Here is a 27,029-nt window from a genome sequence, read left to right on the forward strand (position 1 = left end):
CAACCTCTCTCTCTCTCCACGGGATCCAAATGAGAGAGTCCCATGCATGCGACACACCGAGGACCTGCTTCCGACAGCCTTTCAATAGAGCTGCTCGTTCATTCACCGCCCAGTCTCCCATTCGTCTCTCTCGCAGATAATATACTGGCCAGCTAGCTCCCTGCTCCTCCCTGGACGACCCCTCTTCATCACCTAGCTAGCTCTCCATGGCCCCCACAGACGCCCAGACGCCGAGTCGTGCATCTCACGATGGCGGCGACCCTCTTACCAACGCTATAGACCGCCTTCACCTGGACCTAAAGTACACCCATGTCCATAGCCCAGCAGGGAGCAGCCTCTCTAGCTCCAATGAGAGCCGCGATTCTTCCTCTCCCGCTTCTCAGGAACAACAATACGGCGGCTCAACCATTACTACTGCTAATAAACCCAACGTGCGGCCAGACCACGTGCCGGACTGGAGTAATTTGCAGGTGATCCACCGCAACACCCTCCCCCGCGAAGCCATTTCTTCACCTACGACTCCGAGAGGGATGCCCTGTCCTCCGACGTCAGCCGGGCGAGGAGCCTCTTGCTGTCGGGCACGTGGGGGTTCCACCTCAGCCACGGCCCCTTCAACGGGCCGACCGCCTTCTGGGAGCCCGGCTTCGACAACGCCCGATGGGACCTCGTGCAGGTCCCCGGCATGTGGCAGTGCCAGGGCTTCGGCAAGGGGCCGCAGTACACCAACGTCAACTACCCTTTCCCCGTGGACCCGCCGCACGTCCCCTACGAGGACAACGAGTGCGGCCGCTACGTCACCCGGTTCCAGGTCCCGGACCGCCTGGCCGAGAACGGCCGGCAGTGGTGTCTACGCTTCGAGGGCGTCGACGCGGCCTTCACGGTTTGGCTGAACGGAGTCGAGATCGGCTACTCCCAGGGCTCGAGGAATCCCAGCGAGTTCGACGTGACGAGGGCGCTGGATCTGGACTCGGACGAGAACTACCTCGCCGTCGAGGTCTACCAGCGGTGTGATGGGAGCTATATCGAAGATCAGGGTGGGTTTGAATCTCGTGTGGCAGTACAAGCATCGCGTCTTGCAGGACGGTCGTCCAACAGTGACTGACTAACGCTTCTCGGCAGATCAATGGTGGCTGAGTGGCATATTCAGAGACGTATGGCTCCATTCGTATCCGTCTACACGATTTGAGGATTTCCATATCCAGACTTTGTTGGATGATGACTTCCAAGATGCGGACCTCAGCGTTGATTACAAGTTGAGCGGTGGTGCCGAGGATAGCACGGTAAACATCAAACTGCTCAGTGCTGAAGGATCAGTGGTTCTAGAAGATACCCAAGTGGCATCTGGATTATCGACATCTTCTTTCAAACGCAGCATCAAACGCCCACAAAAATGGACTGCTGAGACGCCATACTTGTACACATTGGTATTGTCTGTCAACGACATTCACGTATCCCACAAGGTGGGTTTCCGCAGAGTAGAACTAATTGACGGCGTATTCTGCGTCAATGGAAACCCTGTCAAATTCCGCGGCGTCAACCGCCACGAACACCATCCAGCGTCCGGGCGGGCTGTCCCATATGAGTTCCTCCGGCGGGACCTGCTTCTCATGAAATTCCACAACATCAATGCGGTCCGGACCTCGCACTACATCAACGACCCCCGGCTTTATGAACTGGCCGACGAACTCGGGCTCTGGGTGCTCGACGAGGCCGACCTGGAGTGCCACGGCTTTGGCGAGGTGGGCCAAGATCCGGCGAGCTTCACCTCGGACAACCCGGATTGGGAAGAGGCGTATGTCGACCGGGCCAGGCAGATGGTCATGCGAGACCGGAACCACCCATGCATCGTCATGTGGTCGTTGGGGAACGAGTCGTTCTACGGTCGGAACCACCAGGCTATGTACGATGAGATCAAGGCGTTGGATCCGACGCGCCTCGTCCATTACGAAGGCGACCAGGACGCAAAGACGGCAGACATCTACAGTCGCATGTATACTTCGGTGGATGACATGGTCAAATTTGGGGAGGAAAAGGGATGGAAGAAGCCCTTCGTTATGTGTGAGTTCGCCCATGCCATGGGCAATGGCCCAGGTGCGATTATGGAATATATCGACGCCTTCTACAAGTATCCGAGGTTGATGGGAGGCTTCGTTTGGGAATGGGCCAATCATGTAAGCTTCCTTCCTTCTACCTCACATACATCGAGATGGGTTGGTATTGACCATAATGCAGGGGCTGCTCGCCAAGAATGCGGAGGGTGAAGACTACATGGCCTACGGGGGGCGATTTTGGAGACGAGCCCAACGATTACAATTTTGTCATGGACGGGCTGTGCTTCGCCAACCACACCCCGACCCCCGGGCTCGTCGAATACAGCAAGGCCATCGAGCCCGTGCAAGTGCTCGGCAACGACGGCATGACGATCGAGATCGTCAACCGCTACGACTTCCTGTCTCTCGACCACCTGCGCTGCGACTGGGAGATCATATCGGACCGCTCCCAGATCATCGGCCGCGAGGTGTACATCCCCAAGGGCATCAAGCCCCACGCCAAGGCCCGGCTGGTCATCGGCGGCGTCCCCCAGACGACGTCGCTGCCCGCGTCCGAGACGTGGCTGCGCCTGCAGTTCTCGCGGCGCGAGGCCACGCCGTGGGCGTATCGCGGGCAGGTCGTCGCGTTCGGCGAGCTGCTGCTCACGCCCCCGCGGCCCCTGGCGCTGCTGAAAACGCCTTCTTCTTCTTCGGCGGGCGGAGGACCGCGCGTCCGCGCCGTCGACGGCGTGATCCAGGCGACGCTCGCCAACGGCACGACGTTCGGCATCAGCACCACGACGGGCGCGCTCTGCTCCCTCACGCGGGCCGACGGCGGCAGCAATTTGAATTTGATCACCGAGCCCATGGCCCTCGACTTCTACCGCGCCCTCACCGACAACGACCGCGGCGGGCCGTTCGGCAAGGAGTGGGTCGAGCGCCGCGTGCACCAGGCCAAGCACCACTTCCGCCGCATCACCACCACCGAGGGCGGCGGGGCGTGCACCATCGTCGTCGAGGGCCGGGTGGCGCCGCCGGTGCTGGCGTGGGGCGTCGACACGACGACGACGTACACGGTGACGCGCGACTGGTGCAGCGTGCGCGTGCAGGCCGCGAACCCGGCGGGCCAGGCGCGGCTGCCCGCGACGTGGGCGCGGTTCGGCCTGACGCTGGGGCTGCGCGGGGTGCGCATCGTCGAGTGGTTCGGGCGGGGGCCGGGGGAATCCTACATCGACAAGAAGCGCGCGCAGCACATGAACACGTGGGGCCTCGCGACCGACGCGCTGTGGACCGACTACGAGTTCCCGCAGGACGCGGGCAACCGCACCGACGTGCGCTGGGTCGAGCTGCGCGACCGCTGGGGCGGCGCCGACGACGCGGGCCGCCTGCTGCGGGCGCGCTTCGGCGCCCACGACGGCGCGAGCTTCAGCGCGAGCCGCTACGCCGCCAGGGACGTCGACGAGTGCGCGCATCCGTACGAGCTGCGGCGGCGCAGGCGCGACGACACGCTCGTGCGGCTCGATTGGTTCCACCACGGGCTCGGGACGGGGAGTTGCGGGCCCGCGACGTTGCCGCAATACCAGTTGCGGACGGATCGGGAGTTTGATGTGGAGCTGTTGCTGGATTAGGAGACATGGAGGGGATGAAATGTACATTCGGCTGTCTAGCGTATAGGATGTGACCTTGTCTGTTCGTCCGGCTAACGAACGGCTGGATGACAATATGTCGTGGCCTCGTACGGTGGTGAGAGCCTTACTCCTGTTCATAAACACCCGCGCTCCAGTCCAGACAGATATAACACCGCTGAAGAAAACACCACACGAACAGGCAAGCAAGGTTAGGCTTCTTCGTATGTGTAGGGAGTACGTTGCTCAGGTAGCTTATCTATATCCAAAATGACCAAGATATCTCCTACAATAGAGCATCACGTCGGTCCCTCGAATCGTCCCGAGTCGGCATCGTCGACGACGCATTTGGGAGCTCAGTCAACCTTCTCGCGGACGTTGACTCAGGGGGTTATAATGGCCCTTTCACTATCAACCCACATAGAACCAATTTCACCAACTGGCTTTTTCAGTGCTTGGATATACCATGTAGATCATATCGCAAAAGAAGAGGACATGGTCCATGAGTCTCTCGAAGTATACCACGGCAGCTAACTACAAGCGCTGGCACCATACATTGCACACGTTTGAGAGACTACATCCACAGGCAATCAAACACATGACCTCAGCGGCAAGCAAAATGGCAATGTCCCCCATAGCTGCGAGCATTTGCCGGGGGAGTCAGAAGACGAAGAAGTCGTCGTCTCACCAGCAGGCAAAACAAAACAGGTAGGTGTAAGTGAGCAAGCTTACTACTGCTTCCTAGCTAGTCACATCAGCTTATTGCATGGGTTCGAGATATTGTGTCATACATAAGACTCGCCGGGCTGTCCTTGATCAAACGGCATACTTTGCTTGTCTAGAAAAGAAATATACATCACACCTTGCAGTCACTTACTTACTACCTTTGGTGTGATGGCAGTGGTGGTCATACATAATAGCAAAGGCAAATGGGCTTACCCCTACCTAGTAGTGAGCCCACAACCAGTACCACCTCGAAGTGCCGAGTTTTCTGAAACATCGTCTACGCATGGCAAATTCTTAGCATCTGCCAGCTGCGCAAGACAGAATAGCCACATGACATGTTTTGCGTCTGTCCCTCCTCTAGAACCTGCTAGCTCTTTTGTTTGTTTGTCTGTGGTGTGTGTTTAGGGCGGCGGCGACATGGGTTGTGTCGGTCGGTTGTTTGTTCGGTCAGTCGGAGACTATCTTCCAGCTGATGGTGGGTGGGTTGCGGCGAATGGCACTGTGGCATTGAAATGTGTGTCGCCCGTACGGTTGCAGTCGACGAGACTTAGTAGGGACCCATCTGCCGCCCACTGTCCGCCTATGGATGGCTGGATGGACGTGCTACTCCGTACGTGTAGTAGGGGCTGCGGGATATATTGCGGCTGACATGCGACACCTTTCTCTTCTTGTCTAGCTGCCTCCTGTGCATGAAAGAAGGGGGATCCGTCGACGGCCATTTAGTCTAGTCCCGCCGCCTTGCGGGTTGCTTGCTGGGTGCTAGTTCCGAACACACAGATGGGGAATGTGGATGTTTGTCATCAGCTTCTGCTTCTGGTATGTATGCCACGGAAAATGGGTCTCGGCTAGGCACCTGACAAAGCTACTGAGATACCAGAGCATGTGTTGCTGCGCTGATGTCGTCGTCTTATGGCGGTATACCGAGGTTGGGTTGGGTTAGGGGATCCGGGCCGCTCGAGAGGCGGCGGTCGAGAGCCTTGCTTGCTTCGTTGTGTCACATCGCGGGGTCGCCAAGAGAAAAGACCAGACGGGGAGGAAAAGAAGTCCTTGGCCGTGGGGGTTGGAGACGGCAAAACAACTCGTTTCGCGGGCTGGGGGCATGTGCAAACGGCAGTGCGTCAATGTTTTATCGTGGACGACAGTCAGGTGTTGTTGCTGGTTGTTGTTGCTGGTCGGGCTTCGGGCGATGCGCGCGCAGCCAGGACGCTCGGCTTGTCCTCTTTGCCTTGCTAGCAGCGCTTGGCTGACACACAGACGGATTCATGAGGGGCCACCAAACAGTGTCGATATCACAGAAGCTATGTATGTAATCGTGCAAATGTTCGGATGATCTCGTGGTACTGGAGCTCTCCAAAGAGGAAAGAAGGAATGAAAACAGCCCGAAGAATGCCTAACCAAATGCCTGGGGCGGGCAGCTAACTGGAAAATACTGCTAAAAGGAAATGCGAGGAACGAAACAGCAATAAGCAGTAGAGCGTGCACGCCGTTTGGCGGGGTCATCCTCCCCTAAGCACTGCAGCACTCCCGCTATTGAGCGTTTCAGAGGCAGCGAGAGGCCCCAGAAGGGTTTTGTTTGACCACGCCCCATTATCGAATGGGAAGCATCTCAGCCTCAGTCGTCCATCTGGCCTGCATCGCACGCACCTTGACGTGTCGAATGTCGGTGAGCAACGCGTCATTTTCCGTATTTCCTTTTCTCCATCCCTATCCAGCCGAGGGTCGTTGCGGCTTTATTCTTTCCACCCCTAGTCGCTGGCGGCGCTGTTTCGTTTCGCTGGGTTGGACGGTGTTGGGGCCTCTGCTGTTTGTGCTGTTGCTACGGTAGGGAAGAATTCTCGGAGTACCTTTTCGAATATGTCTGGCTGTCCTCGTAAGATACCGATACGGTAGCGCAAGCCATCTGTCCAAGCAACATCCAGCAGTCACGCTCGAACGACAGTCCTTCATGACTGTAGTCCGTCGATGCGGTTGTCTGCCGCTGACAAAATTGCATATTTACTGCCCCTACATCGAGTACATAGCCGCAGATACATAGGACCAGTAGCAGCCAGCAGCGCGACCCATTCGACTACTAATATTTCTCCCCCAGGTTTCATCAGTGGCTCGCTAGCTGGGATCTGGATCGGCAGCGTCAGATCCGAGCTAGGGTCTATTTCTTTCGTCTTAGTCTATCTACTGTAGATCGCCACAGACGGCGCCAGGCGTCAGAAGCAACTTTTTCTTCCTCTCTCTCGAGGTAAGCCGGTTGTGTAAGCAAATCCTTGAGGTGTTGTTTGGGTTAGAGTAGAGTGACCGAACGAGAGGTGCCCAAATGCAGGTGATCAAGTGGGAAAGGCGAGCCGGGCCTTCACGCGTTGCATGCGAAGAGGAACACTAACCGCCCATGGCTCTGAAGAACTGCCGAGTTTGTGCCACAATCGCCGCTCTTCATCCCATCGCTGGTACGACAATGAGGCTTCCGTCAAGCCAGCACGGAGCCAGCGCGGCTCTCGATGTCTACCCGGTGTGCCATGCTCTCTCCTGCCCCTCTGAATAGGCCTCATTGAAGCTGACGATGAGTTACGTAGAGCTCATGGTCTGCTGTATCGTTCCAATATCATACCATGATATATCGCAAGTAGGAACCGATATGTTCATGTTTCAGGACATATCCGTTTATGAGTGTTTTCTTTGTTGATAGTCATCAATCATCTTCCCATGTGAAACCGCAGACAGGCATGTGGCCGTCACATATGGGTAGGGCTGAGTAAGACGAGAAGAGGGCACATCCGGCACAACGCGGCGCGACGATGGGCTAACCGGACCTTCTCGCCAATGCGGGTTAATGCTAACAACTTGATAGAGCATGCATGGCATGCACGGTCTGACATGCTGCGATATGTCGGGGATAGAGGCATCTCAGACAGTCTTACTACCTAAACAACAACAACAGCACATGGCGAACGCAGATGTACGATGCGGCACCACGGATGACGGAAGTCGGTTGGGCAGAGAGGTCTGAGCCCACGGGTAAAGGGCCATGAGCCGTTAGGGAATCGGGTGCACGCAGTACCTAGTTTCGTCCGATCGCTCAGTTATCACAGTATCTTTGCATCACCCAGGTGATTAACTATCTTGCTTGGAAGTGTTCAGCCATGAACACGGGATATACACGTTTGACGGTTTGGTCTCCCTTGATTTTGGTTAATATCGCCCAGCAGCAAATTGCTGGAATAGCTGGAGCAAGCAAGCGATCTGCAATGATCTGGAGGCGACCTCCTGATGGGAAGCTTGTCAATAGCAAACAGCTCTATTGCGCTGGGGTAGTAGACAACCAAACCAACTCTGGTAAATCGAGAGAGATTTGGTTGTCAGATGCGTATATGCATGCGACCGATAATACAGGGAAATATTGCAGGAACACACAGCAGCAGTAAGACAGGGGCGCAGATCCTCTACATCCACTACTCCGTACTTTACTCACTTGCGCGCGGTTGATTTGGTCCGCCCTTGCCCTTTTCCTGTGTGTGTACCACCCGACAGTGCAGATGCACGATACCGACTGTCATGGTGATAGTTGCTCGTGCCATGGACGGCGCATGGGACGGTTACCGACAGAGCATCGGGAAAATGGATCTGGCGTAGCATTCTCTCCCAAGTAGCCCGTTTCGCCTAGATGGCGTGCATCTTGAAAGGGGGGGGACAGCCTTTTTGGGCGATTTCAGGTCAGGCTCCCAGCTGGGGCTATTTCGATTCACCCATCGTGGGAAGGGGTATGGATGTGAAAATGGATATGGTTCTGGCGGCGATGGGGATGGAGATGGGGACCGAATATGGATATAGAAGGTTGAATGGCAATTATGCAGGCAAATAGATGGCTGCGGTCCGGACTGACGAATCGCGCCCAGCCGCATTGTCCTGACAATTTCGTTTCCTTATGTCCATTGGCCCCAGCTGAACGGCGACCTTCGACGACCCTAGCCAGTTAGCGGCCGGGCCACCAAACGGTCATTTCTTGGACAAGCCGTCAAGTCTTCCCCTTTCTTGGCCAATTTCGGATCTCGAGATACGAACCATTGCTCTATCGTGTCGCGTCCTGCTTCCTTCTACAGTAGATAGAACCCTGGGAGATCCGGGTCGGAACTATTACCAGCATTATTGAGCCCTCGCGGCTCTTCGGCCTGTCTGTCTAGTCTGTGCAAGCGTCATCAACCTAGCGAGCGTCCCCATTCAATAGACCCGACAAGCGGAGATGCTAACAAGGTTCACACGCCCTTTTACTTTTTTGCTGCTGTGCGGCTCGCTGCTATGCAAAAAACCGGGAGCTGTGAATCCCGCGATCTTGGATTGCGAGTCACATTGAAGATAAGGTACCGGAAGTATAGCCAAGGGCAGGGAAAAAACTAGTCGCCGACCCATACGCAAAACGAGCTATACGTCATTTCTGCTATGGAAAAATACACATTCTCCGTACTGATACTCGTCTGCCATGCTTTTCTCTCCGTGTCGGCAAATCGGGACTTTGGAGCGATGCTACGTCGGCACTCGCACAGCCTCAATGCTTTTTTCTAAAAAGGGCTAGGGAACGCCGATGATATGTTTTGCGGCGCTACCATGGCGTTCTGTTTGTGTGTGTGTGTGTGTTCGTTCGTTTATCAGCTGCTTTGCCCCCCCTGTTGTTATTTACATTACACCTCCCTCTGTCAAATGTCAACTGACACTGTCGATTATCTACGTAGAGTGTGCGTGAATGAGTAAGTAATATCTGGGTGTTTCACCGAGCCGGCCGTCCTGCCCAGAACGCCATCTGTACCCCGAAACCTGAGACATTCTCGTTTATGTCTCCGTAGCACCCTTCCTCGTTTTCTTCTTCAACTCACATCGAGCCATGTGGTGTTGCGGGCACATTCCCGCAATTACCGGTGTTCCTTCTGAGACCTTTTTGGCACAGCTGGATCATCAATCAAATCATGAACCACCAAAGATGGCTATCAAATCCTTCCCGTGTCAGGCTTGACTTCCTGGCACCCATCATCCGCAATACTTTAGCTCAAAGTAGATAGGCTGGTTGTACTCCGTACTTTGTTTTGAGATTAGTCGCCCATGCAGACCCCGGGAGTACCTGCAGCAGCATCGACTGATGCCGACAACTCTATCATCCCCCCCGGCTATCGATAATAAGCACAGTGGCATGGCGAGATTACCCAGCCCGCCGAAACGTAAATAACAACATGATCCAGGTCCGCCTGTCGCTCACTAGGCGGCGTCGTCCTACATAGGCGTCTATGTAGAACTCACCGCAGCATGGGCGGCGACCGGCCGATGGGACACAAGCAAGACGTCACTAGTCGGTCCCAATGAACCTCTATTCATGGTCCGTCCCTGCGCCCCGTCGCGAAAAGTATTGAGTGTTCCAATGTTCTGGCCGAGCTCTCCACTAGAGCTAGTAACTGGGACGGTGTGCAGCGCTTGTCCCATGCTCGGCTTAGCATCAGGGGGAAGGGGCAGTAGAAGGGGAGCATGGAAGACACATGTGGCCATAATTGTTCACTGTTAAGCTGCCCGGATGCCTGGTTTTGCTCATCTGCTTTTTTATGGCGGAAGGCCGTGTGCTCTCGTATGCAAGCAGGGACCGGGGGACGATGTGCTGGCACTATGCGCTACCTAGTCCTCCCTACTAGCTTCTAGGTCACATAGCGCAACAAAAGAACATTCTTAGCCAACGAAAGTTGCCGGCCTGGTAAGATTTGGTTCGGATTGTCACAATATGCCACCCTCATAGTCGCTGCAACTACTTGTTTGCAGGTGTCAAGATATGTCCTCAGCCGACTCTCCTGGGTCCCGTCTTTGCTCATGTAATCTCAGTATTCGTGCCTCGTGATCACTTTTTGGCTAGACAAATTGGCTTTCGACATTGCCGATCCCTCCGCGTCTAGGGGCTCCCGGGGTCCAAAGCCACTCACACAGATCGATCAAGATGATAAGCATTAGTATGTGACTGAATTACGGCGGCCGAGGGCAAAACCTTCGCGCCAACGGCAACCACCATGCCATTTCTTTTCTTCTTCTGCGCTTCCTCGGGCCCTCGTTGCTGACGGTTGGCTGGGAGTGGTGGGTTTCCCGAGTCTCTGAGGGAGTGCATGGCAGTACGTACACGCCCGCTGGAGACGGCTACCCTGCCCAAAGGGGGTGTCACCCACTGCGAATGGTCGGCCTGCAGGGGCTCTCCTTGCGAACGCCCCCAACCCCTGTCGACATTCTGCAAATCCCCTCGCCAAGGCCAAGTGGACCGCGGGCCACCGCGTCCAAACCCAGCCCAGCCCATCAAGCCCAGCTCCAAGTCAAATTATCATGGTGGGCAAAGAAAAGCACACTTGACTTGAACTTACAGCGAGCACTCCTAAATGTAGCGTATCTGCTATTGCCTACCTAGGAGATGCAGTAACGAGGGTAGCGTGCGTAAAGAAGAAAAGGCCGTCGATCCAGTTTAATGGCTTAGGGTATTCATTCATCTGCCTGTTCGTTCGTTCGCGGCATACCGAGTCCCTGTCGCCTTTTCGACCTTTGGTTCTGGAATCTCGAAACTGTTCTCTTCCTCCTGCCATCTCCCCCATCAACCTCATCTCCCGGCACGTGGAAGATAGAGAGCCTAAGAGCCTATTTTCATATCGACGTCGTTCTTTTACTCCCTTTTCCCCTGTCGGTTTGCCGACGGCCCTTGTTGATCCATCCATCTCACTAGTAGCTAATCCCCCCCGGACTGCCCGACTTCTGTGTGGATTCTCTTCTGTACATCATTATCCAGACAAAAGATCAATACTTTCCCCGCGTTGCTTGCCGTCGTCGTCTTCGTCACCACCCGTCTCTTTGCAAATCGGCCAGAGTGCAAAGCCTCTCTCGACGTCTACACATCACAAAAAGGCATGCTTTGCTGCCTCGGGCAACAAACAGAGTTGGATCACGACTTTTGAGCAAGGTGGAGAATGCGAGCGAAGTAATTTGGCTGCTTTTCTGAGTAGGGTCACCGATAACCACTGCCAGAGTTTCTCTCATTCAGTTCAGCCCATCGTCAACGTCGGACCCCACGCTGGCTTCGCATTACTGGTTTTCATGCTGGAGACATACAGGATTAGGACGAGCCCGGCTTCTGCCTAGGAACCACAACATCGGCGTAACGACTAAAGCTGGCCAGGGCCACAGACGGTACTGATCTCGTCCGCGACCATGGGCCACAGGTCCAAATTCACATTTCCGGTCCCGGGACGCAAGCCCAAGCCCTCACCGCCCGCGACAGCAGCCGGCCCGGCTCTGACGAAAGCCGAGAGGATATTGGGGACGGGCGGGATTAACGTGGACTCGCCGACGCAATCATCCGTCCGAAGCCCGCCGCAGCCGTGGGACGCCAAATCGGGCATCAGCATATCCATTTCCGAGAGCAGCGACGGCTATGCCACGGTCCAGACGGGGTTAGGGATCCGGCCCGATGACAACGACGACTACGAGGGCAGCGCGACGGCGGGAACGAGCTATGCACACGCGCCCTGCCCCTGGGATCTGGAGTCCGACATCATCCCCCGGCAGCTGCGGAGTGCGCAGGGCCAAGACTATGTGAACCCGCTGCGCCCCAAGAGGTCGGCGGCCACCATAGGCCATGATTACCGGGACGCGACGACGACTGCCTCGACCATGATGCGGCGGCAGTCCAACGCTTCCACCATCTTTACACACTACGACCCGCACCAGGTTCCTCTGTCGATATCGCAGCAGACGTCGAGCTCGGCCATGGCGAAGGGTTTGCCGTCCAAAGTCTCCAATCTTCTCGATGTCGACGCACTCTTGGGCAAGTCGGACAAAAGGAAGCCCGCCAAGCTAGACCTCTCACGGCTGCGGCCCGGGAACCGCAGCAACAAGGATGCGAGCCCCCTGATCGATCCGGTCTTGGGAAACAACTACGTCATGCGATCGCCGTCGTTTGTTTCGCAGACGTCGCCCATCAAAGAAGGGTTTCCCATGCCGCCCAATGCGTACGGCAGCAAGCGAACATCGCGGAAAATCACCAAGTTCCAGCCTGGCTCGAACAACCAGAGCACAGACACCCTGCCGTCGACCATCTCCAAGATGTCGGACTTGAACCAGCTGTACGACCACTACGAGCGGCAGCTGTTTGGCCAGGAGGACGAAGAGCCCGAGGAATCCTCCTCGCCTCTGCTCGAGTTCCCCATGCCGCCCACGACGGACCACCGCTTCTCGTCGGAGCCGTCGCCGCCCTTGACCACCGCTTCTACACACATGAGCTCGTTGTTCGTCACACCGTTATCTAACCCCGTCGTTCGATCACATCAGCAACAGCTGCCATATCGGAATCGCCAAGACTCCAATGCCAGCCTGAAGGCCACCACGACTGCGATCCTACCATCGCAGGGCCATCTTCAACATAGCCAAGAGGACGCGTCCAGCATATCGAGCCGGAATACACGCACCTCGAAAGTGTCCCAGCAGAAAAGCCCGCTGGACACGAACCTGCAGCAGCGAAGCGTATTGTCGCTGTCTGATTCCGAGTCCGAAGACGAGACCTTCAGCGACTCGGCACCCATGTCTTCCATGTCCTCGCACGGACAGGCGTCTCATGGCGGCAGCCCGGCGTCCGACTACCGGAAACGCCCACTACCACAGCAGCCAACCGCCCCCCGTGACCACACCGCACAAGCCGAGTCCAAGTCCAACACCTACGGCCAGTTAAGTGAGTTCCTTACCGTTCCGACTTCCACTGCCGGACTTGTTCCTAGATCGTCGCCCGCGGTGTCGCAGACGACGCTCCGGTCGGCCTCGTCCTCCAGCACGACCACTGGCGTGTCCAAGTCCGGATCGGGCCCCGCCGCGGACCGCGGCTCGGGTCTCTCGGCGCGCTCCAGCTCGACCGTGGAATCGCTGTCGCGTGCCAAGCCTGCCCGCCAGCCCCACGACGTCTACGGCGTCCACGAGGCCAAGGTCATCGCCATCCTCCCGGTGGCTTCGACGGCGGACGCCGCGATGGGCGGGCCCGAGTCCGACTATCGCGAGTTCGACCACCGGATCTCCCGCCAGGGCAACCTGTCGCAGCGCAACTCGGACCAGCCGACGCCACCACTATCACCAACCAGCGTCGACTTCTACATGCAGTCGCCCAAGTCCATCGACCGGAGCAGCGTCTCCGAGTCCGCCGCCACCGAGGCGCACAACGCGCGGTTCATGGCCGTGACGCGGCAGGAGGAGATGCTGCTGGCGGCGCTGCGGAAGAAGCGGGCCATCATGCGCGAGAACATCCTCGCCGAGATCGAGGGCGAGAAGGGCAGCGTGGCCAGCCTCGACACGAGCGGCAGCAGCACCAGCGGAAGCCGCAGCAGCCGGCAGTTCGACAACAAGGGCCCCGCGGCGGCGACAAGCGCCCGCCACGGGAGAAAGGCCTCGTCTTCGGGCTCCGACTCCATGCTCATGCCCGTGTCGAAGCGCAACACGCCGTCGCCCCAGGTCGTGTTCCCGGGCCGCAGCTCGTCGCTCGCGCGCGACATGAAGGACCTGACGGCGGACGGCGGCAGCTACCGCAGCGGCAGCTCGCTGTCGCAGCGCCGCGTCGGCCCCGCCAGCCGCAGCGCCATGCGCGCCGCGTCCAGCTCGCGCCTGCCCTCGGCCACGGCCCGCGCCGGCGCGCGCGACTCCGCCGACAGCGACCTGCGCCTCAGCGGCTACGGCGGGCCCATCGCCCCCCCCGGCGGGCCACGACCGCCGCGAGCGCGTGCTGATGTTCTTGGACCGGCCCCTCGGCGGCCTCGAGGCCATCGACTCGGCCGAGCCCAGCCCGGACCTGAGCGAGTTTCTGGACTTCGACATGGAGCGACAACACGGCGACGACGACCAGCGGCGCAGCCGCGCGCGGTCGCGCTACAACACGAGCGGCGGCCATGGTGGGTACTATAGCAGCAGTGGTGGTAGCAATAGCCGGCGCGCCAGCAACCGGCCGCGCGCCGACTCGAACGCGCTGAACCCCATGACGTCGCCGCTGCGGATCCAGCTGGACGGGGTGCCGGAGCAGGAGTACGCCGACGACGACCTGGACGCCGACGACGACGACTTGTACGACGACGACCACTTCGACGGGTTCTCGGACGTCATCGAGCACGAGCGGCTGACCACCATGGGCAGCAACTACAGCAGGAGCCAGCAGCAGCCGCAGCAGCAACTGTCGCTGCGGCCGGACAGCCCGGTCCACCAGCACCAGATGCTCGGGCACATCAAGGGGAAGAACAGCGCCGTCCGCATCAGCGCCGTGGGCCCTTCGTGGGGAGACGACGACTAAACTGGACGGAGAAAACGTGATCTCACTGCAACTGTACGCTAACACGTTACGTTATTTCACACTTATTTACCAAGGAAACGGTCATACGGGCATGAATCAGGGAGGGAGGGGAACGGGGTTTATCCTAATGAATCGATGGAACGCGCTCGCATCTCACACGGCATACTACTACTGCTACATACGCAGACCCCCTGACATTGTCATTTCTTCTTACTGTTTTCACACTACATGCGGCATTAGACTTGCTTTTCTTACTGTTCTACGCGAGCTCACAGCGGGCCGATATGCTTGTCTTTCGGGATTTCATGGCGCGGAGAACCACCTCGACCGAACTGGGCTGTCCTTTACGCCGCAACGTGCAGGGCTTGAGACTCCCTCCCTCATAGGCACGCACTGTGTTTTGGGTAGCGCGTAGGGTTGGAGGTACTACAGGAAGTACCATGCTTGAGCAGTACGGCTGGGCTCAAGGAAGGAGGAGGTTCCAGGTGAGGGGGAAAGGGCTATTGATATAATGGTGTACGGGGGCTTTATTTGTAATATACTCGGGAAAGAAAACCTCGAGAAAGAAAACCTCGAGAGGAACGTCGGGGAGCTCGAACATGCCTAATCGGCAGCGGAGCAAGCGGGAGCTCCCCCAGGTTTGATAGAGAAGGAGAGCGACGGCGGGGAAAAAAGTCGAAAATGAGAGGGCATCCATTGATCGGCCCATCATACATACCACACCATACCATACCTGGCGGGTGCGAGCAAGCGAGATGTTTTACTCGTCGTCGCAGGATTATGCGACAGTAATGAACAGACTATCAAAAGCCTACGTGTACATGCGTATTCTTACTTATTCTCATTGGTGATTCGTTTGGACAATTTCCATACCCTTTGCTGCTTGACGAAGCTGATACACACTCGTCCTAGGTCATGTGGCACGTCATAGGTTGCATTTCTGTATGTTAATGCGTGCCTCGAGAGTAGATGGCACCTACCTTGGTGATGGTGCCATTCTCATCCCCACGCATTGTTCGATGCTTATTTCTCCGAGCAAGTCGTCACCTGCATGCGTAGAGATGGTCACCGCCCTACGCGGCAGTCTGGAATGAATGGATGGGTCAGGGGGTCCGGGCTTGTCGAGATTCCACACGCTTTAGTTACATGCTCCTCCTCTGGCCCCCATACCATATCGCGTGGAGCTCATGTCGTGTTCGAGATCTCACCAAGCTGGGCTGACGACCTCCAACAGGAAAGGCTGCTCAATTTTCCTTAGGTAGCTTGCAAGGTGCTGCAGTTGGGTTGCGGTTGATGCAGTCAAATCGTTTGTAGGACCGTAGCATAGAGGCCAACCAATTCGTGGTTTGGTCGGTACCTTGGGTGAATCAACCGGATCGGATCACCCCGCACTCAGAGCCGCCGATCGATTGGAAGGGCCCGCCGATGCTGGGCGGTGCGGAAGCTTGCTGTCGTCCAATGTGAGAACAGAGACATGCTGACCTTGTATTCCAGGCCAATTCAGGAACCATTCAAAATCATGTAACCAAGACAATGTCGGTGTGTAACTATCAGGTTGTGCCTGGTAGATTTGACCATGCAGATCATGGTGGCCTGGGCATGGCTTCATGGTCGACAAGCAATTGGGCTTGAGCGCCACGTGTGTGTGGCGTCGCATATCATGAATAATATACCTGGCATTGAGGAAAATTATCAGGATCTTTGTTGGAGCTGGGGACCTATAATTGAAAAGAAGACGCTTTGACGATGCACCCTGGATGTTGCCATGATGATACCGTCCCCAGTGGATACCAAATACTTGCCTGATACAATGAGCTGCAACCTCAATCTGTGTGTGTGTTGTGTAGACAGATGGTAAAAATGTCATCGACAACAACCCAGCAAAGCCAAGACGGCGTGGACCAGTCTTCGCAACCAGAGAAGCTTTCTTTCCTTGGAAAAGCTGGGGTTGGGAGCCTATTTTTGGTGCGCAGCTAGGAACGCCTTTGAGATCATCACTTTTCTTGCTAGTTTTCCAAGCTTGAGGTCGAGAAGGGTCGGGTCTCTCGTCAGCATCCATGCCTAAAACATCAGCAGCCCACACCCTAGCCAAGCCGCGAAGCTTGCCTTGAACAGCTTGAAACAAAAGTAGGCACAGAACGTCGAGGGCACAACAAGCTGACTCTTTCTTTTTCTTTTGGGTCTTTTTTCTTGCAGTCAGTGATTCCATCATTCTTTTTCGCCAAGTACCAATTGACAACTTCCTGCCTTGCCGTGTACCCGCGAAATCCTCTTCTGTTCTGTGTTCTGCATCATTGCGACATCCTAGCCCAATTAAACCAGGGCCCCCGAGCCAGAAAATCCAGGGGTAAGGCCGCCCCCAAACTCCAATCGATCCCACCCAATCCCACTCGAACCACGACATCAAATTTCATCGCGAAGCAGGCCCCGGGCACGCGCTGCGCCGCCGATTCTTTCACCCACCTACATTTACAACCTGGGTTTTTGGTTTCTTGGATGCTGCAGCTTGTGGCAGCTAACACAACCGCCTCTTCGACGATAGCTTCATCAGCGGCATAATTACAAGCATACGGCCTGCTTGCCGGAACCCGTCCGAGCTTCTTTCTCTCCGCCCTCACGCGCGACCGGCACCACATTCTAGAGGGGACAGTAAGATTGCGACGTCATAGCCCTTTGGCCAACACAGGCCACTTTACGCGCCCACGATGGCTCTGATCGAAGCCTCGCCCGCTACCATGGGAGGCCCAACACTGTTGGGCATGCCTGTGAAGCAGGTGTCGCTCATAACCGTATGTGCATCTCTCTGCTTTCCAATCATGACCGTCGCTAACATGGCACCCGTCCGTGCAGTTGACCTTCCAGAACTCGGCCCTCATCCTCCTCATGCACTATTCGCGGATGATGCCCCCGAGCGGCGACCACCGATACTTCACCTCCACAGCCATCTTCCTGACCGAGGTCATCAAGCTGGCTATTTCGTTGACGTTTGCCATCTACGAGGTTTCGAGGAGCCTGGCGCCCTCGACCCCCGCCACCGTCATATTCGAACAGATCTACAATGCCGTCTTCTCGGGAGACGGCTGGAAGCTGGCCATCCCGGCTTGCCTCTACACCCTACAGAACACGCTGCAGTACGTGGCTGTAGGTAATCTGGATCCGGTGCACTTCCAGATCCTGTACCAACTCAAGATTCTCACAACCGCCATATTCACCGTGACGATGCTCGGAAGGTCGCTGTCGCCCAAGCGCTGGGTCGCCTTGGTGATACTGACCATGGGTGTTTCGATTGTGTCGATCCCGTCGTCGGGCTCCAAGGAAACCTCGTTCATGATCCACGACATGACGGACCACTTCTTCCCCCGATCCGTGCACGAGCTGGGACAGGTGGCCAACGGCATGGGCGAGGTGGCCAGAGAGCTCACCAAGCGGACGGTGGACGGCCTCGCCGACGTCGGCGGCTCGTTGATGAAGCGGTCGGCCACGTACGAAGGCATCGAGGAGGACCAGAACCTGGCGCCGGTCATGAACTACTCGATCGGGCTCTCGGCGGTGATTGTGGCGGCGCTCGTCTCGGGCCTGACGGGCGTCTACTTCGAGAAGGTGCTCAAGGACCCGGCGTCGGCCGCCTCGGTCTGGACGCGCAACATCCAGCTGTCGTTCTACTCGCTCTTCCCCGCGCTCTTCGTCGGCATCTTCTTCAAGGACGGCGAGGAGATCGCCAAGCATGGCTTCTTCGACGGCTACAACTGGGTCGTCTGGGCACTGATCTTGCTGCAGGCGTTCGGCGGCGTGCTGGCCTCCCTCTGCATCAACTACGCCGACAACATTGCCAAGAACTTCGCCACCAGCATCAGTATTGTCATCAGCTTCCTCTTCAGCGTGTACTTCTTCAACGTGGGAGTATCGCTCACGGTAAGTTCGCCCATGGCGCATATGTGCAACCGATGCGCGGGCGCAAGGCTAACCAACCCCCCTTCTCTTTATAGTTCCTCATCGGCACGGTCCTGGTCCTCGCCTCGACGTTCCTGTACAGCGGCCCGGACCGGAAGCGCGGCCGCCCGCCGCCCATCAACATCGTCAACTACGAAAAGACGACGATCGACCCCATGAACACGCCGCGCAACGACGACAAGCTGGCCGTGCCCAACCCGCTGGAAAACGTCAAGGGAATGGGGCTGTCTACTTCGCGGCCTTCGTCTCCCCTGCGCCATCATTCCCGGGTCCCGTCGTCTCGCGGTAAGCACCGAGACGAATAAGGCGGACCACGAGGGTGGGTGGGTGAGATGGTTGCGAGAGACTTTATAGATTGATACCACACGCACACACACATACACACACACACGACACGTTACTGCTGCACACGACTGAACACGAACGGTAAAAGTAGAGATGCTAAGAGGGGGCGCGCCTGCTATATCTATGCTAAGTGCCGAGCCCCCAAAGGCATCCGGCCACCACGACGATACTGGCATCCGAACCTACACGAACTCATGATGACCCGTGCAGGGAGGATATCCATCCGCCGTTGGGCGTTTCTAACTGCGATGCCATCCAAACGCAACGACTGGCTGCGTCTTTGGGAGAAGGGAGGTTCACGGGCGCCTCCCCCGGCTTTATAAAAGAGAGGGCGGGGATGGAGGGCGGAAAACAAGGGACGGCTTCGGATCGGATCGGATCGGGAAGGGGCGAAAAGAAAGACCTGTGAAGGGCAACCCAACCGCAACTTGGCGGGGGACGGAAAGGGAAAGGGACTGGCTAGAGGCGGGACTGGAGTACGGAAGAACTTTGTAGACACGCTCAGCAGTCGATAGTCTAGTAGCTCTCTAGGTCAGTATATTTTACTTGAGCGCTATTGACACGCACACACAAGAACACCGATGTTGCGAATTGCACGCATATTTCCTTTTCTTGTGCGTGGTTGGAGGTTGTTGACCCCCTATTCATTGGGGCCCCACAGTTTCTTTCGCATTCTGAATTGGAAGGGAAGGAGCAAGCCAGAGTGAGGGCTCGAATGTTGGTTTGGGAAGGCAGGCTTGCCATACAGCGCCTTCCCATCGAGTCCGACATGGCCAAGGCAAACCAGTTGAACTTGGAGGAAGACCAAGTTCCGATTTCGTTCAGTTGGTACTCTCCAAGATACATCGCCAATCCGTCTGGTCTGGAGCCACAAACAGCGTCGCGGATATCGTCAAATTCGATATTGTATCTCCCCCGGATACTGGCTGGTATCTCGGCAAGTTTGAGCTACACGGTTCTCACCATCCATCGACCGTCCATTGGCCCTGCACCATGTCGCCAAATCCCAACGGCGATGGCGACCCTGGACCCAATCGCCCGTATGGCTTCTCAGGCGCCCAGAGCCAACCCGAGGATAGGCACATCCAGAACATCATCAATCACACCAACTCCATGTTCAACATCCCCACACCGAGGGTCCCCCAGTTCGCACAAGGCACTTGGCCAGATGATCGCAACAGCGCTAGTGCCAGCTATTTTGTCAACCCTTACGTCCGAGATGACATGATAAGTGACCAACATCTTGACGACTTGTGTATGTGTCTAAACACATCTCGTACTGTATACCTTTCTCATTGATATCCTTGACGCCAGATGCTCAGCTTTTGAGACCCAGCCACCCTCCTCCCTTTTCTGCGGCGTACCACTCTGGTAGACCGGCCGCCGGCCCTCCACGCATCTCGCTTCCGAATACCAACGTTTCCTTTCCCAGCCCGAGACAGGTCCTTGGCGATGCCAGTCACCACTTCAGACCCTTCATCCCACATAGCGAAGACTACAGACCCCAATTTATCAGTAATCCACTCCAGACTCAGCCCAGTCCCGAGACTCGGTCCATATTTGGACGAGATGGATCGCGTCGTGTCGCCTCTCTACAGCCCGGGTCTCAACTCGCGACGCCACCTTTCTACAGAGGTATGTCCCAAACTGCATCTTGCAGAGTGGCCTTGCTGACAGTCACAAGCCCCACGTCCCCAGGCAGCACCACCGCCCGAACCGCACGAATACAGCTCGTCGTCCTCGGAACTTGGGAAGTCCAGCCCCTCTACCCGATTGAGTATCAGAAGACAGGAGCCGGTAACATCCTCGAGACCCCGCCCGTCAGACATTTCACTGGACTTGGACCACGCTCCCTCGCAGATTACACCCAAGATAGGAGACACATATCTTCTTGACCCTCGCAGAGTCCTCCCCGACAAGTGCCGCACCCTCTTTCCATACCAACTTTTCAATGCGGTTCAGTCCAAGTCCTTTCCGCTTGCGTATGGCTCCAATGACAACATTGTCATATCGGCTCCGACCGGCAGCGGGAAGACAGCCGTGCTGGAAATGGCCATCTGCAAGCTTGTCATGACCTCAGGGGATGGGGACTTCAAGATTGTGTACCTGGCACCAACCAAATCACTCTGTTCGGAGCGCGCCAGCGACTGGGAGAAGAAGTTCAGCCACTTGAGTCTCCATTGCGCCGAACTGACTGGCGATACATCCCAGGCTCAGACCAGACGCGTCGGCGAGGCTTCCGTCATTGTGACAACGCCGGAGAAGTGGGACTCTATTACCAGAAAGTGGTCCGATCATCACAAGCTTCTCAGTATGGTCAAGCTCGTTCTCATTGATGAGATCCACATCCTCAACAACACCAGAGGAGCAACTCTCGAGGCCGTCGTTTCGCGCATGAAGACAAGCGGTGCCGATGTCCGATTTGTTGGTCTCAGTGCAACCGTGCCAAACATCGAAGACATTGCAACTTGGTTGGGGAAGAATCCCTCTAACCAAAGTGAGCCCGCCACGTATGAGTATTTCGACGAGACACTCAGACCTGTCAAGCTCAAGAAGTACGTCTACGGCTATGACAGCCCGGGCAATGACTTCATATTTGACAAGATGTTGGATACCAAGCTAATCATGCTCTTGGGAAAGCATACTGAAAAGAAACCCATAATGGTCTTTTGCTTTACGCGCAAAGCCTGTGAGAAAACAGCCAACAAGCTCGCGGAATGGTGGACCACCTGCGCTGCCCAAGACAAGCCGTGGCCGAATCCCCAAAACCGCATTCCCGTTATCAGCAAAGACCTACAGGAGATCGTCCGATATGGGGTGGCATTTCACCATGCGGGCCTTTACGCGGACGAACGTGCCGCCATCGAACAAAGCTTCCTCAGTGGGCAATTACATGTTATCTGCTGCACTTCGACATTGGCAGTCGGCGTGAACCTGCCCTGCCATACCGTGGTGCTCAAGGGCACAGTTGCTTACAACGATGGCATCCTACAGGAGCTGTCGGATCTCGATGTCCTTCAGATGCTTGGTCGCGCTGGGCGCCCACAGTTTGACAGGACTGCTACTGCGATTGTCTTGACCCGACGAGACAAGGTGGAAAGGTATGAGAGAATGGTGTCGGGAATGGAGACGCTGGAGAGCAAACTTCACCTCAATCTTATTGAACATCTAAACTCTGAAGTCGGCCTCGGCACAATCCAGACCCTGGACACGGCGAAGAAATGGATTGACGGGACCTTCTTGCACGTCAGAATGCGACAGAATCCTGATAAGTACATCGTGGAGGGCGACGAGACTGGCGTCAATGCAGACGAGAGTCTTCAGCAATGGTGTGAACGCGATATTCGGATCCTGCAGCAATACGACCTTATCACCAAAGGGGATTCCTTCAAGTGTACAGAGTACGGCAAAGCGATGTCAAAGTACATGGTCAAATTCGAGACCATGAAACTCCTCCTAGCGATCCCCAAAGCTTCCACCATGGAGCAGCTGGTAAGCATTGCCGTATCCTCCTCGCATCCCCCGCTGACAAGTATGCTAGCTTAGCAGTTTATCAAAAGCAGCCGAGTTCAAGGACTTTCGCTTCAAACCGCTTGAGCGCGCCGTGTTCCGGAAGCTGAACAAAGATGTTGCATATCCCATTCAAACGACGGTGAACGAGCCATGGCACTACGCCTTGATTTCAATCCAGATGCATCTTGGCCATATCGAGCTACCAAACGATAAGGAGAGTGGCTTTCTCAAGAGGCAGATGGCAGCAGAGAAGGTCATGATTTTTGACCGACTCAATCGACTGGTCCGCTGTATGATTGACTGCAGAGTCTTTGACGGAGATGCAGTGGGTGCCCGTGTAGGTCTGGAACTTGTCCGTTCAATTTCAGCATGCACATGGGAAAACCACCCAGCTCAGATCCAACAGATACCCGGCATTGGACCGGTGGCAATGCGAAAGTTCCAGGCCCATGATATGCGCACTATCTTGGAGCTTGTGAAACTGAGTTCCGACCACATCGAACGCATCATGAGTCGAAATCCTCCTTTTGGGAAGAATCTCTCGAAGGCGTTGGAGGGTTTTCCGCAGTTGACCATAAGAACAGAGGTTCTGGGTGCACCGGGCACTTACAAGAAGCTTGAGAGCTCCATTGGCGTAGAAATGCGCGTTTTCCTCGGCCACAACAACCAGAAGCATCCACCATCCTGGGCAGGGAAGATACCTGCCGTAACCTTCATGGCAGAGACCTCAGATGGAAAGGTCTCATACTTCACTCGAAGCAACATCAAGAACATCAACGGCACCGATGGTCTAGAGCTGAGGTTCCCAGTTGCATTGAGCAGACCAGATGAGGTGGTATCTTTCCACTTCAGTTGCGAAGAGATTGTCGGTACCGAGGTCAAGCAGGACGTACAAGTACGGGTGAACGCGCCATCTTCCGCTTTCGCCGCTCTCGATGCTCAAGCATCCCCCCATCCGGTTCCTATTGTGCAGATCGATGATTCGCAGGATGAGTATCTGAGCAAGAATTCGACCAATGAAATAGCTGACGAAGACATGTTGGAAGCTCTCGATGAGATTATAGGTCCGTCACAATCGTCAATGTACGATCTTAGAGATACCGACGACGATGAATACCCTGAGGTCGACGAGCTTACTGGGGACCAATCACCAACAACAGCTGCACCGACCCAGATGAAGAACGGAAGGTGGATGTGCAATCATCCTTGTCGCGGCGGCGGCCTCACCAAGAGCGGCAAGCTCTGCACTCACAAGTGCTGCAAAGAGGGCCTGGAAAAGCCGAGGCCCCCACCAAAGAGAAAGAGTGTGGCCGAGGAAAGCCAAGCACCACCTTCAACAGCTGGCCGCAAGAAAGCGAAGATTCAATCTATCACCGAATCCGGCCCGAAACAGAAGAAGAAAGAGAAAGATGGTAGTACCAGGGATCACATGGTTGAGCTTATTGACCTGTCAGGGTTGCCAGACGATAACGACGACTTCCAGCTCTCTTATCCTTCTCCGAAAAAGGCCAAGTCTAGGAAGAACAAACTTCCAGACCTACATGAAAAGATACAGGGACAGCAAACGAAGCCTCACAGAATCACCCAGCCGATGGCGAAGTCGACAAGCAGTCCCAAGCCAGCCGCCTTTGATCGTGGCGCAGCCCACCCGTTTGAGCTTGCGTACGAGCTCGACGACCCTGATGCACTCGAGGATGAGGAAGGCGACGACCTTGGGGATAATGAGGTCTTCGCAGGTCCTCAGGACGCAGCGATTGAGAATCCTTCGTCAGGAGAGCCCCAAGTACCCTCAAGCTCCCCCGGCAAGGTGGGCAAAGGTGGTGGATCCGATCAACCCTTCTTCTTGGACTCGAACCCATTTGAACTTGCCGTCAACACAGACGCAGGGAGCTCCCAGTCGAAAGCACCCGAGTGGGCGTCGGAGATAAGCCCTGAAGTCATGGATTTGATCAAGGGAATAGTGGAGGTAGATGGATGGAAACCCTGAACGGAGTTCGGGACTGACTGTCCTGAACGGGAAGCTGGATTGATGAAATTTTGCTTTGCTTGGTGAGAGTACTGGCTTGTTTTCACATGATGAACCGCTGCATATAGCTGCCATGTTTCCCAAGCTGGGAAAGGGGGGAAATAGGGAGAGAGACATAAAGGCTCAAGATATTGCTTCTATGTTACTGTGTGGTATGATGATAGCCAGATAACAATTGCAAGACCCGTACGAATACCCTCAATATCTTCGTATTGTCCATTTCGCTCCTACTCTACCACACTGCCACCTCTTACCTTCGAAATTGAGCCCCAAGTCCCACAATATCCCGAGAGATGTCGCGATTATGCAATGTCAAATTTGCTTGGCGTTCCCTGGCTGGATTGCTCAGGGGAATTGGATGCCGCGGGATGGGAGAACCTCGACGGCCAATGGTGCTGGCCGTTTCCACCTGACTGGTTGACGAACCCGCACTGTTGCCGCAATGCTCGAGGTTAGTTTCGCTCGGGACAGTAGATGCAGAAGCTGGTGTCTTCCTTACATGCTGGCGGTGTCCTCTCGGGTTACTGGGGACGGCATGTTGACTTGCTGCTTGTCGTCTCTTGGATATATGCGGGTGATGAGGCACATCTGATCTCCCGAGCTCCCCTGAGAAGAGAGAATGTTGCAGCGTGGATGGGGGAGTCAATGCTATGCTGAGAAGGAGGCTGGCGATGGAATCTGTTTGTTATCTAGCTACCTCGGGCTGACTGGTGGCCCTTTTATGCTCGCTGGTTATTGCGTCGTCTCGAGTATGCGTTCTCCCTGGCCATGCACGCCATCTTGACCTACCAAATCCAACCATCGCCAACCGTTCTGCGAACCAGCCCCCAAAGCGAGCCTCACCCCGGTGCCTCTGGCATCACGCTGACGTTGCAACACGGTGGCTGTCATATTGCCTGCGGTGCCAAGCTTCCGATACATGTTGCTACCCGCGCTTTGTGGTGGGTGGTTAGGCAAAATGTGATCAATGCAGCAGCTTGGTAAGGATGCGATTCGGACGCCAGCCACACACAGTCGCTCGAAATGCATTAACGGAGGGACGCCCGGGGCACACGATTGGCCGTTGGACACCACGCTGCCGCATGGGCACGCTGTCGGGTCCCGGTCGCTTGCCAGATCTTGGTACTGGGGCGCTGTCGCTACCCGGCGACGCAGGAGCTTTCGCGGGTGCTGCAGCTCTCAGCTTTCCGGGCCTAGTTGGCTGTGGCTGAGGGACATGCTTGGTTCGAAGCAGCGGTGTTTGTGCGGCGGGGTGGCGACACGACGCGACACGACACGCACTGACAGGAGGACACGACGCATGCATACGTTCGGCAGGTTGTGCTTGTGTGACCCGTAGCTGTTGTTGCTCGTTACACGAGGAGTTATGTGGTGGAATGAAAGATGAGGATGGACGGAGGGGGGGAAAGGAAGGAACGAGAGAAGGGACCCGTTATAAAGGGGTGCGTATGCCGCGCCGGGTGATGGCCTAGGCTGTGCATCGCATATTGACTCTCGGTCATTACATCGTCAGGTTTCGTCATCAGCTGCGGCTGCATTGGTTTGAATGATAGCTAGGGGCTGGCAAGGGGCAGTGATGGGTAGGAGGGATAGTGCGTATAGATGGATAGGGGATAGAAGAACGACAAGGGGGGTTTCATGAGATTTAGGAATTTGGCAATCGTTGTTGGCACTGCATATGCAATCTACTTAGAACGTTTCGAGAACATAGCGTGTCTACTTTGCTCGCCTACAGAAAAGAAAGATGCCTGGCACTGAAGAGCCGATGCGAATCATCTTCTTCCGTGAATATAGAAGGCCAATCGCACGCCACCTCAAGTATTAATCATTTGGGCGATAGTCTGGGAATTCCCATGGCCCTACCTATATCTTCTTTCTTCTTTTTCTTTCTGTTTTCCTTTTGGTTGTTGGGTATTGTTTGGTGTAACGAGGCCATCGAGGTTGGGTCTGAACACACGACCAACTATTGCTGCCATCTCCATTCAGAATCTCGCATAAAACGTCCCAGGAATCCGGTTGGGCCTTGGTTGGAGAGAGTCCACATAATATAATCTCATGCTCGCGATCTCTTTCTTTTCCAACGAGCCCCTGACGGACGTGCTATGCGGAAGTAGCCCGCTGGCCAATCGGAGATCTCCTCCTCGTAGCAATTTAGATCGAAGACAGGGGAGGATCTGTCGTGCCACATAGGCCTCCAAAGAGATATCGTCGGGCTTGTACACTGCGTCGGGTAACTGCAGCGGTTTAGGGAGGAATGCGGGAATCATGCCGTGTTGGCCAACGGAGATTTAGCTGACCACGACAGGCAGGGACGCAGATGACGCCCTTTAATATCTATCACATCATGGGACGGTGGAGTTTGGGAAGAAACGCTAAGAGTTGATGCTGAATTAAAGAAGAAAAATAAGAAGAAGTATTGTTACTGGCGAAGATGGAAACTACCACGTCTCGCTGCCGCTTTGCAAAGTCTGAACTCGTACATCAACATCCCGACTGCTACA

At 55.8% G+C, this 27,029-nt stretch overlaps 4 protein-coding genes across 4 annotated transcripts; all 4 read left to right on the top strand.

Annotated features, from left to right (window-relative positions):
* Nucleotides 1-206: 206 nt before the first annotated feature.
* Nucleotides 207-3,658, top strand: PG998_013070 (glycosyl hydrolase family 2; the record flags this gene model as incomplete). Its single annotated transcript, XM_066879886.1, is given in 4 exon segments — nt 207-459; nt 471-1,034; nt 1,120-2,171; nt 2,264-3,658. 4 exon segments carry the CDS (start codon nt 207-209, stop codon nt 3,656-3,658), a joined length of 3,264 nt encoding a protein of 1,087 aa, XP_066724025.1.
* A 7,926-nt stretch (nt 3,659-11,584) lies between these two features.
* On the top strand, nt 11,585-14,693 carry PG998_013071 (uncharacterized protein; the record flags this gene model as incomplete). Its single annotated transcript, XM_066879887.1, has 2 exons — nt 11,585-14,098; nt 14,130-14,693. 2 exons carry the CDS (start codon nt 11,585-11,587, stop codon nt 14,691-14,693), a joined length of 3,078 nt encoding a protein of 1,025 aa, XP_066724026.1.
* A 2,705-nt stretch (nt 14,694-17,398) lies between these two features.
* On the top strand, nt 17,399-18,949 carry PG998_013072 (UDP-galactose transporter; the record flags this gene model as incomplete). The annotated part of the gene is made up of 3 exons (XM_066879888.1): nt 17,399-17,482; nt 17,544-18,605; nt 18,680-18,949. The coding sequence occupies 3 exons, from the start codon at nt 17,399-17,401 to the stop codon at nt 18,947-18,949; spliced, it is 1,416 nt and encodes a 471-aa protein (XP_066724027.1).
* A 1,033-nt stretch (nt 18,950-19,982) lies between these two features.
* On the top strand, nt 19,983-24,489 carry PG998_013073 (meiotic helicase; the record flags this gene model as incomplete). The annotated part of the gene is made up of 4 exons (XM_066879889.1): nt 19,983-20,244; nt 20,449-20,624; nt 20,688-22,481; nt 22,531-24,489. The coding sequence occupies 4 exons, from the start codon at nt 19,983-19,985 to the stop codon at nt 24,487-24,489; spliced, it is 4,191 nt and encodes a 1,396-aa protein (XP_066724028.1).
* Between the last annotated feature and the right edge of the window lie 2,540 nt (nt 24,490-27,029).

This window comes from Apiospora kogelbergensis, assembly GCF_038363985.1.
Source record: "Apiospora kogelbergensis strain CBS 113332 chromosome Unknown utg000009l_segment0_segment0, whole genome shotgun sequence".
Taxonomy (NCBI): domain Eukaryota; kingdom Fungi; phylum Ascomycota; class Sordariomycetes; order Amphisphaeriales; family Apiosporaceae; genus Apiospora; species Apiospora kogelbergensis.